Source organism: Penaeus chinensis, chromosome 38 (assembly GCF_019202785.1).
Source record: "Penaeus chinensis breed Huanghai No. 1 chromosome 38, ASM1920278v2, whole genome shotgun sequence".
Classification (NCBI taxonomy): Eukaryota; Metazoa; Arthropoda; class Malacostraca; order Decapoda; family Penaeidae; genus Penaeus; species Penaeus chinensis.
In genome coordinates this window covers 6,031,289-6,043,788 of record NC_061856.1, presented here as the reverse complement: position 1 = coordinate 6,043,788, position 12,500 = coordinate 6,031,289, and the positions used below count along the sequence as shown (strand labels likewise).

The 12,500-nt window shown below is 39.7% G+C and overlaps 1 protein-coding gene across 3 annotated transcripts in view; it reads right to left on the bottom strand.

Annotated features, from left to right (window-relative positions):
* Positions 1–5,113: 5,113 nt before the first annotated feature.
* LOC125046158 (tripartite motif-containing protein 55-like) overlaps positions 5,114–12,500 on the bottom strand; it is a 20,823-nt gene continuing 13,436 nt past the window's right edge. For all 3 annotated transcript variants that reach the window (XM_047643840.1, XM_047643837.1, XM_047643839.1), the window contains 2 exons: positions 7,847–8,146; positions 5,114–5,327 (listed from right to left, as the gene is read on the bottom strand). In XM_047643840.1, the coding sequence (XP_047499796.1) occupies positions 5,139–5,327; positions 7,847–8,146 (489 nt within the window). In that variant the 3' untranslated portion in view covers positions 5,114–5,138. The remainder of the gene's footprint in view (positions 5,328–7,846; positions 8,147–12,500) is intronic.

Sequence of the window (12,500 nt, the reverse complement as noted above, 5' to 3'; positions counted from 1 at the left end):
ACAGGGGGGAGGGGGAGACACATAGAGAGAGAGAGGGCATACACAGACAACCAGACAGACAGACAGACCGACAGGCGGTCAGACAATAGACAAAAAGGAAGAAGGAGAGAGACAGAGTGGGGGGAGGGGGACAATGAACAGTAGAGAGATAGATAGATAGACAGACAGACAGACAGAGAGAGAGAGAGAAAGGACGGTAGATAAAGAAAGAAACACAAAAGAATAAAATCAACCGTCAGGAGATCGAGAAAGGAGAGAGAAATTCAGACACGTTTTCCTCTGGCAGCTTCTCTTGCCAGGAGAGAGGACGTGACAGGTAAGGAGAGCGGGAAGTAGGGGAAGGGGAAAGAGAATGAGGAGAAAGGGGGAGACGGTAGGGGGCGAGGGGGATGATTTTCTTTCTCTTCTTGCTTTCTTTTCTATCTCTCTCTCGTTCTCCGTCTCTGTATTTCTCCCTCCCCCGCCTTCTCTCTCTCTCCCTCTCTTCTCTCTCTCTCTTCCTCCCTCCCTATCCCCCCATTCTTTGCCCCTATCCTTCTCACCTTTTCCTGCTCCCCCTTTCCCTCCTCCCATCAACGAAACCCCTCACCCCCCCCCCCATCCAATACCCCGTTATCTCCCTCTCTTACCCCCCTCTACACCCTCCTCCCTCACTTACCCCCTCCACCCCACCCCACTTATCTCTTACCCCCCCCCCCTCCACCCCACCTATCTCTTACCGCTCTCCCCCATCTACCCCACCCCACCCATCTCTTACCCTCCCTCTACCCCACCCCACCCTTACTCTCTTACCCTCCCTCTCTTACCCTCCCCATCTACCCCACCCTCCCTCTCTTACCCTCCCCCTCTACCCCACCCTCCCTCTCTTACCCTCCCCCTCTACCCCACCCTCCCCCTCTACCCCACCCTCCCTCTCTACCCCACCCCTTTCTTACCCTCCCCCTCTACCCCACCCTCCCTCTCTACCCCACCCCTTTCTTACCCTCCCCCTCTACCCCACCCCACCCCTTTCTTACCCCCCCCACCCCCATCATCAACCACATTAACCCCCAACCTCCTTACCTCCCAAACCACCAGCCTCCAACCTCACTCTTCCATCTTCCCTTTTCCTCTTTCTCTCTCTCTTTTGACATCCTTCTCCCCCGTTTTCTTTCTTTTTTTTTCCCCCTCTCTCTCTCTCTCTCTCTCTCTTTTGACATCCGGTGACAGCTGAGAATGACAAATCTCTCTCTTAAGCTCGGCATCTAATTGGAAACTCAGAGACTACCTTATTCGTGCAGCTTATTATCTCCGAGAGATGTAAGTAATTTTAGGATGATGCTCCGGGTGGATGCTGAGCCGGAAGTGGAGGAGATGAGGCTGTGTGGGTTATTTGTATGTGTTTGCATATATTTTACACTTTTTTTTCATCTTCTTTTTTTTCTTATTCCCGTTTTTTTCATGTTCTTCGCGTTTTTTTATCCTTGTTCAGGACTATCCTCATTGTTAATAATTCATGTTGTTGGCTTGTAATAATAATAATGACAATGATAGTAAAAGTGATGATGATAATGATGATGATGTTAGAAATAACAATAATGATAATAAAGAGGATGATAATGTTATTACTCTTAACATAATTGTCTTCAGTCTAGTATAATTACTGTAATCATTTTTATCATTAGTATCATTTTTATCACTATGTTTATTATCATCATTATCATTATTGACATTATATCATCATAATAATTATTGTCATAACAACATTATCATTCTTCTTATTATTATTATCAAAAGTATTCTCATCATGACCACCATCAGCAGCATAATGGTAATTATTAATATTATCCTCATTATTACTACAATCACAATTATTATAATTATCACAGTGCTTATATTACTCTTAAAGGATAAACTCAAACCTTTTTCTCAGGATGTGATGACTTTTGGAAGCTTTAATGGCGTGTATGGTGTTGAGCTCTATTATCATTATTATTTTTAAAACATAGATCCTGTACGAAACACACACACACACACACACACACACACACACACACACACACACACACACACACACACACACACACACACACTCACACACGTATATGTATCATATATACACACACACACACACACACGCACACACGCACACATACACACATCCATATATACACTCTTGGTTGAAGTACATTGAAAAACACGTTTTTTTTTTTTTTTTTTTTCAGTTCGTCAGGGATATTAATCTGACTTCAGTTCAGTTTGCCCATTTGCTATCTGGGAAAACCCGGAAAATTTCCAATTATCAACGCTCTGTCTGGTTTGTGTCACCATCAGCCTCGAGTCTTATCTGTTATCTCCACTCGAGTCAAGCACCCTGCAGAAGCTGATTGCAATATATGTATAACGTGTTCCATTTCTCTTCCACTCCCTAAGACATTTCTCAAAAACTCTTCGGGTTTAGATTTTTTTCTTCTTTTATTCTTATGCAATACTTAATTTTAAATTTTCAATCTTATTTTAGTTTACTGATTGAAGTAAATAGTGATCTGTTTTTTTTTTTTTTTTTTTTTTTTTTTTTATTATTAATACTTTTCATTGTTGTTTTATTTTAAACTTTGTTTACTTAACTTATTTTTCTATGGATAAGCATCTCTTTACTGCTGCTTAAGGACTACTGCTGTTTATTCTTTACTGTGCATATAAGTCCTCTTTCCATCTTACATATAAAAAGAAAACAGCCTATCAACATGATCCGGTTGCATTTCAGCTCTCTCAACATCAATTCTTTCTTTCTTTCAGTAATATCTATCTCTTCTCTCATCTCGTCGAAAAAGCAGCTACCGTATCATACACCAGCTGTTGCCCATGAACCAATAGTTACGGTTAAATCACCCGCACTGAGCTTTAAATATCAGCCTTTATCCTGCCCTGCATGTAGCTTCCAACAAGTCTTTCATTTACTTAGCCTAGATCTAATAACTATCAAAATTACCTAGTAACTGTATGTCTCCTGATGGTAACGTAACATCCCTTACTTTCGACTTTTTGCTGGCACGACATGAGAGAAGTGAATCGATCCTTACTGTACTTATCATTATGTGGTTAGTCAGTGGACCTTTTGCAAGGCTGTGTCAGATAACGATGTCTCTCGGATACATTCAAACACGGATCTATCCCAGTGCAAGAAGTGTAAAAAAATAAAAACAAAGAAACAAACAAATAAATGGAATAACTAATGTATATTTTCATGGGAAATTTCAACTCTACCAGAAATCTTATTAAGCGCGCATAATTACTTTACATTAATACTTTTTTTTTTTTCTGACCAGGACGGGTATAGTGAAGTTGGTTTAGTAGTTCTCTCTCTGGCTCATAACTAGAGTGCCAGAGGTTCGATCCCCTTCCAGAGAGGAAAATGTATTTTTAACAATATCAATGAATCTCTAGATTGTTTAATTTTATATTTGTGTTCTTCAGTTCGACATACTGAATGATTTTCCCCTTAACAATAAATCTATTATGCCGAATTAAGCGACCTTCTCCACGGATTTATTTGGTTACTCATTTATTTCTACATATAGTGATAAACAATCATTTGATCTTTTATGTTTGCAGGATTTTTTTATTATCATTAATAAAAATGTTTTCTTTCATACATGTATGTACGATTTTTTTTCTTCTCAAAAAACCTGCGAAAGATTTTAACATAATCTTAAGTCTGTAATTTTTAGTGTCTTTGTCCGATTCTTCGCAAGTGACTTTGCCTTCGACCATCCAGGTGGGTAGAGTGACTGCTTCTCAACAATCACTGATATGAATTCTTATTTCCTCGGGAAAAAAAGCATTGCAAGTCTATATTCTCTTCCCCTCCCCCCCAAAAAAAAATTATCCTTATTATTGTTATTATTATTGTTGTTATTATTGTTGTTGTTGTTGTTGTTGTTGTTGTTGTTGTTGTTGTTGTTGTTGTTGTTGTTGTTGTTGTTGTTGTTGTTGTTGTTGTTGTTATTATTATTATTATTATAATAATTATTATTATTATTGTTATTATTATTCATATTACAAGTTTTATTCTTATTCTTATTACTATTTCTTTGTATAATATTGTTGTCATTATTATCATTCATCATTACTAGTGTTGTTGATACTATCATTATTATCATTACTATCACCACCTTTATCGTCATCATCACCCGTATCATAATTTTTGTTTTTTCCTCTCAATATTATCATTTTTATCATCGTTATGATTAGCACTGCTATATGCATTACTCATTACTATATCATGATCATTGTAAATAACATCGATCTATTTCTTATTACGACTAAAATAGTAGATATTTCATAGGCACCAATAAAACATATATTGACAATACATTCTTTTTATTAACAAATCAAATCATGATTACATATTCTTACAATATTCTGCATCACTATATATATATATATATATATATATATATATTTTTTTTTTTTTTTTTTTTTTTTTTTTGGACAATATCACTTTGATTACCTATACATTTATTTACATAAGACGCTATTTCCTGCCAGCGAAGTTTTATTCCTACCTCGTGTTATCTCAATTTCCGTTTCTTTATATATTTATTCATTTTTTACCTTATACAATGCAAACTCTATGTGAACAAATAACGCTAAAGAACTCTAGCAAATATCGCTTAGGCCTATTGTTTTATTGGTAATTTTTCTAATTCTCATCTTCCATCTTCACCACTTACTTCCCCTTTCTGTTCTTCGTTTTATTATCCCTTTTCCCTTTCATTCTCTCTTTCCTCTTTCCACTTTTGCCTTTTCGTCCATCCTTTCCCTCTTCCCATTTCCATACCTCCTCATTTCCACCCTAACACTCTTCTCTCTTTCTTCTTCTCCTCCCTTTATCCACCTTTCCCTTCTCCTTTTCCACTTTTCCCCTCTTCCACCCTTCCACCCTTTCCCTATTATCCTTTCCTACCTTTCCCCTCTTCCTACTTCCACCCTTCCCCTCTTCTCCTTTCCTACTTTTCCCATCCTCCCTCTTCCACCCTTCCCCTCTTCCACCCTTCCCTTCTTCCCTCTTCCACCCTTCCCCTTCTCCCTCATCCACCCTTTCCCTCTTCCCTCTTCCACCCCCCCTCTCCTCTCCCCCCCCCCCCCTCCCCTCTTCACAGCGGCAGCACCCACCCGCAGTCGGCGACGCAGACGGAGTGGGCGGGTCTTCGGCAAGCCTCCTCCACGATCTCGATACCCTGAGTCACACGACCGAAGGGGAAGACCGTCTTGAAACGTGGCCCGTCCTTTACGCTGATGAGGAACTGCGCCGCGGTCTCTGGGCGGGTGCTGGCGCGGGTTATCTGTGGAAGGAGGGAGGAGGAGAAGAGGAGGAGGAGGTGGGGGAGGAGAGGAGGAGGAGGTGGGGGAAGGAAGGAGGAGGAGGTGGGGGTAGGAGAGGAGGAGGTGGGGGAGAGGGGAAAGGAGGAAGTGGGGGAGGAAAGGAGGAGGTGGGGGAAGGAGAAGGGGGAGAGAGGAGAGGAGGAGGTGGGGGAAGGAGGTGGGGAAAAGGGGAAAAGAGGCGGGAGAGAGGGGAAAGGAGGAGGGGGGGAGGAAGAAAAGAGAGAGGAGGAGGTTGGGGAAGGAGAAGGGGGAAAGGGGAAAGGAGGAGGTGGGGGAGGGAGGAAGGAAAGAGAGAGGAGGAGGTGGGGGAAGGAGGAAGGAAGGAGAGGGGAAAGGAGGAAGTGGGGGAGAGAGAGGAAATTAGGAAGTGGGGGGAGAGGGGAAAGGAGGAAGTGGGGGAGGAGAGGAGGAGGTGGGGGAGGGATGAAGGAAAGAAGGAGAGAGGAGGAGAGGAGGAGGTGGGGGAAGGAGAAGGGGAAAAGGGGAAAGGAGGAGATGGGGGAGGGAGGAAGGAAAGAGAGAGGAGGAGGTGGGGGAGGGGAAAGGAGGAGGGGGGGGAGAGGAGGAGAGGAGGAGGAGGTAGGGGAAGGGGAAGAGGGGAAAGGGAGAGGTGGGGGGAGAGGGGGGAAAGGGGAAAGGAGGAGGTGGGGGAGGGAGGAAGGAAGGAGAGAGGAGGAGGTGGGGGAAGGAGGAGGAGAGGGGAAAGGAGGAGGTGGGGGAGGGAGGAAGTAGAAGGGGAAGGGGAGGGAAAAGGAAGGGGGAGGTCGAGGGGAGAGGGGAAAGGAGGAGGTGAGGGGGAGAGGGGAAAGGAGCAAGTATGGGGAAAGGGAAAGGAGGAGGTGGGAAGGAAGGAGGAATGGGAGGGGAAGAAGAAGGAAGTGAAGAGGAGGAGGAAGGAAGGAGAGGGGAAGAAGAGGAGGGTGTGAAGGAGAAAAGGAGAGAGAAGGAGGGAAGTGAGTAGGAAAAGGGGAGGAGGAAAAGAAAGAGGGCGAAGAGAAGGAAGGAAAAGGAGAAGGGGAAGATGAAAATGTGAAAAAAGAGAGAAGGAATGGGAAGGGGATTGAAGGAGAATAAAGAGGGAGAAGGAAGAGAAGGAAGGGTAACAGGAAAAGGATAAAGATATGGAAGGGTAGGAGAGAGAGAATAGGGAAGATAATAGGGGGAAAGAGAGGACACAGAAAAGGGAAGGGAGAAAAGAATGAGAGGAAGGGGAAAAGGAGATTAGAAAAAATATTAGCTTCAACTTCGACTTTTGAGTGCATTTTTGTTAAAGGGGGGGGGGGGGGGGTAACTTGTTTTCAATACCACTCAGTCATTATTTCTTACATTTCATTATTTGTTTATTTTTTTGTTTAATTACAATTTGTTTATTTTATTGTTTAATTACAATTTGTTTATTTTATTGTTCAATTACAATTTGTTTATTTTATTGTTTAATTACAATCTATCTATTTTCTAGCTATCTATCTCTATCTTTATTCTTCTATCTATCTATCTTGATACAGACACCGCTGCCAAACTCCCCACCCCCTACCTCACCCCCACCTCCACCCCTCCCCAACCTCCCCCCCTCCCCTCCCCTCCCCTTCTTATCTCACGCAACTCCATAATGACTGTATCTGCAACATATTGAAATGAATGCATGGGGAAGGGGCTATCGGTCGGTGGCTTGCTTCAACTGCATGACTTTCGAGATAAACTTTGCTTATCTTACGTAACTGTAGATGATTGATGACACGTTCCTTTGTCCGCGAGTTAAAATCTCAAATTGTTATCTTGCGTGTTGTGAAAGGATGATGAATCAATGATTATCATAACTATTCATAGGCATATGTTGTATAATTCTTAACACAACCGCAATGATTATAATGATTATGATGATAATTATTATAAGATGAATACAATGTGTAGAATAATGATAGCATTAAAAATGACAATGATCATAATGCTAATACCTCTGCTATCATAATGATGGTGATGATAATGATAATGATGATGATGATAATAATAATGATGATAGAATAATAGTAGTAAAATTTATGATAATAATGATATTGGTATAATTACAAAAAAAAAAGTTATGATAAGGATAATAAATGTGATAATGATAAAAACAGATATGATAATCATAACAAAGACGATACAGATGATAATGAATATTATAATGATCATGATAATAATAGCAACAACAATAATAACAACAAGTTACACTGATAATGAAAACAATTACGGTTATGATGACAGTATAATCATAATGACAGATAATTATGTCTGGTCTACAAGAACCACAAGCAAAACCGACTAAGAACAACACCTATTGCACAAATAAACAAATTGAATTAACAGACAAACAAAGAAAAGTAAATTAACAGACAAACAAACAAACAAAAACAAAATAAACCAAGACCCCCCCCCCAAAAAAAAAAAAAAACTCGAAAAAAACACGACAAAAACACAACCCAACGAAAGCCAAACTCACCATCCCTCTCTCGCATCTCTTGGCCACTTCCGGCATCCACGCCTCCCTCAGCAGCGTCCCCGCCTGCGTCCCCGTTTGCGTCACCGTCTGCGTTCCCGCCTGCGTCGCCGTCTCCCTCTCCTCCAGCCCTCGCATGATCGCCGCCCCTCCTTTGCCCGCCTTCTGCTCGTAGTCCCCCCCGGCCAGGCCCTCCCCCGCACCCCCCCTGCGCAGGACGGAGTGGAAATAGGAGCCCTTGTAGGAAGGCCCTCGGTCGCCCAGGCACAGGGAGAAGAACTGCTGGGCTCGGCGGAGGTGGATCTGGGAGGGAGGGAGACAGGAAGAGAGGGAGGGGGGGAAGGAAGGTAGGAAGGAGGGAGGGATGGAGGGAGGGAGGGATGGAGGGAGGAGGGAAAGAGGAAGGGAGGGAGGGAAGGAGGGAGGGAAGGAAGGAAGGAAGGAAGGAAGGAAGGAAGGAGGGAGGGAGGGAGGGAAGGAAGGTAGGAGGGAGGGTGGGTAGGAGGGAGGGAGGGAGGGAGGGAGGGAGGGAGGGAGGAAGAAAGGAAGGAGGGAAGGAGGGAAGGTAGGAAGAAAGGAGGAAGGGAAAGAAGGAAGTAAAGAAGGAAGGAAGGAAGGAAGGGAGGAAGGAAAGAAGAAAGGAAGGAAGGAACGAACGGACGAGAGAGGGAAGGAGTAAGAGAGAGAGAAAAAAAAGAGAGATGGAGAGAGAAGGAAAGAAAGAGAGAGATTTAGTATTATTTCTTGAAGAAAGTATTTTTTGTGCTTTCCTTTAGTCTTCCTGTAATGTTATGTTACTGTTGTCATTGCTACTGCTGTTGTTGTTCTTGTCATTATCATTACAATAATAGCAACGAAGATCACCATTTATTCATTAGAATAAAATTATGATTTTTGTTTCATTATTCCTCTGCTACTTATAAAAAGAAAGAAATAAAAAATAGATACAGCATATAGATATTTTTTTAAGCTAACTTTTTTTTTTTTTTTTTTTGTGGGATAGAAACTGGTTAATTGGGTGTTTTAGAGATAATTATATATTTTTCTATCTGACTATTTCTGCGTAACTAACGGAGAGAAAAATCATTACAAAGCTCCTTGCTAATTATTGTCTTTGAATCATCTGATTTTGGGTGGAGTTCTGGCACACATAAACACACATAGAAACAGACACACACACACACACATACATATACGTACACATACACAAACACACACACACATACACGTACACACACACATACACACACATACATGTACACATACACACATACATGTACATATACTAACACCCTCACACACACACTCATACAAACACGTATACAAACACACACACACACACACACACGTACATACCCCCCACCCCCTCACACACACACATACACCTACACATACACACACACATTCCCCCCCTCCCCCCTCCCAGAAACACACACATACCGATCGTGAGGAAAAACAGTACGTAATCATAGCACATAATCTATCGTCTGTCCATTCGTGTGTACATTGATACGTCCAATCAAATCGGAAATAACAAGAGAAATCCTGAAAGATACCGGAATCACACAAGAAAAAAGGACATAATTGGCAAAATGCATTAACCTCCCCTTAAACTAGCGGCAGTTCTGTTGCAAGAATATGACTTTGCAATTGCGAAACGGACTTCAGGCAGAGGGGGGGGAGGGGAGGGGGGGGAGGGGGTGAGAGGGGCGGCAAACGTCATCGTATCAAACTTTCTCTGATCTCTTGGGGTAGGTCGGGCGAGAGTGAGGGAGGGTGGGGGGTTGGAGGTGGGGGAGGAGGGGTGGGAAGAGGGTGAGAATTGAGGGGTTGGAGTGGGGAAGGGAAGGGAAGGGGAGTAGGAGGAGAGAGAGAATGAGGGAGGGTGAGGGGTGGGGGAAGAGGGAGGGAGGGAAGGGGGAGGAGAGGGTTGAAGAGGGAGAGAATTGAGGGGTTGGAGTGGGGAAGGGAAGGGAAGGGGAGTAGGAGGAGAGAGAGAATGGGGGAGGGTGAGGGGTGGGGGAAGAGGGAGGGAGGGAAGGGGGAGGAGAGGGTTGAAGAGGGAGAGAATTGAGGGGTTGGAGTGGGGAAGGGAAGGGAAGGGGAGTAGGAGGAGAGAGAGAATGGGGGAGGGTGATCGGTGGGGGTGGAGGAGGGGGAAGAGGGAGGGAGGGAAGGGGGATGGGAGGGGAGAGAGAGAATGGGGGAGGGTGGGGGTTGGGGAAGAGGGAGGAGGGAGGGAGAGAGTGGAGGGGTAAGGGTGGGGAAGAGAGAGGGAGAAAATTTAGGAGGAAGGGGAAGGGAAGTTTAGAGGAGGAGGGAGAGAATGGAAGGGTGGGAGAGGGGGAGGGAGGAAGGGAGAGAGAATGGAGGGGTAAGGATGTGCAGGAGTGAGAGAGAGAAAGAGAGAGAGAAAAAGAGTAAAAGAAAGACAAAAAAAATATAAAAAAAGGAAAAAAATCCCCCCCCCCCCCCACCAAGAACTATGCCTCATGCCTCTATATCTCACAAGATCGTGCAGACTCCACATTCCAAATGACCCCATTCATTGCCCACTCTCGCTGCCAAACAAAAGGCGCTGATCGAACACCAATTAAAGATACAAATAATCAATTAAAGGCAATTACCATGAATGTTTAATCACTCATAATCCAAGTCGAACTGAATGGAGGACAGTTAAGCTGTCTCAGAATTTGATACACGTGATAAAATTCAGTCGTAAAATTTTAATCTCACTGTCATTTACATCACCTGTGAGGTAATTAAGCGCCTCGGGCTATGAATCATCGTAAATTTTCAATTTGCAATTGCCTGGACTTTATAGATGATCCTGATTTCGTCTTTTTGTCTTGATGTTTCAATTTTCTTTTCTTTTTGGTTTATTGTCATTCATTTTTGAGGTTGGTGCTGGTGTTTTTTGTTAGAGCATTTCATATATATATATATATACATACATACATACATACATACATATATATGTATATATATATATATATATATATACACACATATATATACAACACATACATATATATATCTATATTTTTATATATTTAAATATTTACATATATATATACATATATGAATACATATATATTTATATATATATATATATATATATATATATATATATATATATATATATATATATATACACACACACACATATATATACATATATATATTTCTGTATATAAACATATATATATATACATATATATACATATATACATATATATATATATATATATATGTATATATATATATATATATATATATATATATATATGCATATATATGTGTGTGTGTGTGTGTGTGTGTGTCTGTGTGTGAGTGTATTATATTATATATATACATATATACATATATATATTTAAAATATATATATACATATATATATACATGATTCAAATTGGTATAATATTAGGTGGATATTAATGTAAAAGACAAACTAATGTACAAAAAACAAAGCCACACTTCAACAAACAACAAAAAAATAATACAAGCAAATATATGCGAACGTAAAATAAGAAAAAAAAATGGCTTCTATTACATTTTTATTGTTTGTTAAATTATGTCTTTGTTGTTTTTTTGTTGTTTTTTTGTACATCAATTTGCCTTTTACGTTAATATCCTCCTAATTGTATACCAATTTGAACTATGTTCTTTTTCAATTGTCTAACTGCATTTTTATCTTTTTGGTTCATTAATAGTCTATCATTAGTCTACCTCTTCATTATATATATATATATATATATATATATATATATATATATATATATATATATATATATATATATATATATATGTGTGTGTGTGTGTGTGTGTGTATACATATTCATTTCTTCATACATATTTTCTACTCCTTTTTCATATTATTATTACTGTTATTATCATTATCATCGGTAGTATTATTAGCACCATTATTATTATTACTGTTATCATTATTACTATTATTATTATCATAATTGTTATTATTACTGTTATCATTATCACTATTATTATTATCATTGTATTATCATTATTGACATCATTATCATGCACACACACACAGATACACTCACACACACACATATATATATACACACACTCTTATTTTTCTACTACTTCTTTTTCTTCTTCTTATATTATTATCATCATCATCAGTATTATTATTATTATCATCAGTATTATTATTATCATGATTATTATCTTTTACCAGCATCATTACCATAATTATCATTACTATTATTATTATTACTATCATTATTACACTATTGTTACTATCGTTATTATCATTATCATCATTGTCATCTTTATCATTATTACTATTGTTCTCATTATCGCTATCATTTTATTCATTATTATTAGCATTATTTACATTTTCATCTTTGTCATTATATTCAATGTTGTTAGCATAATCTTTATTTTCATGTTTTGAATTACTATCATGATTATAGTTATTATTTTAAATATTGTTATACATTATACTGTTATCACTATTATTTTCATTGTTGTTATTATCATTATCACTACTATTATTGTTACTATCATTATCAATATTATTATTATCATTACTGTAATTATTATTATTATTATTATTATTATTATTATTGTTATTATCATTATCAATATTATTATCATTATCATTATTTTCATTACTATTATTATCAATATC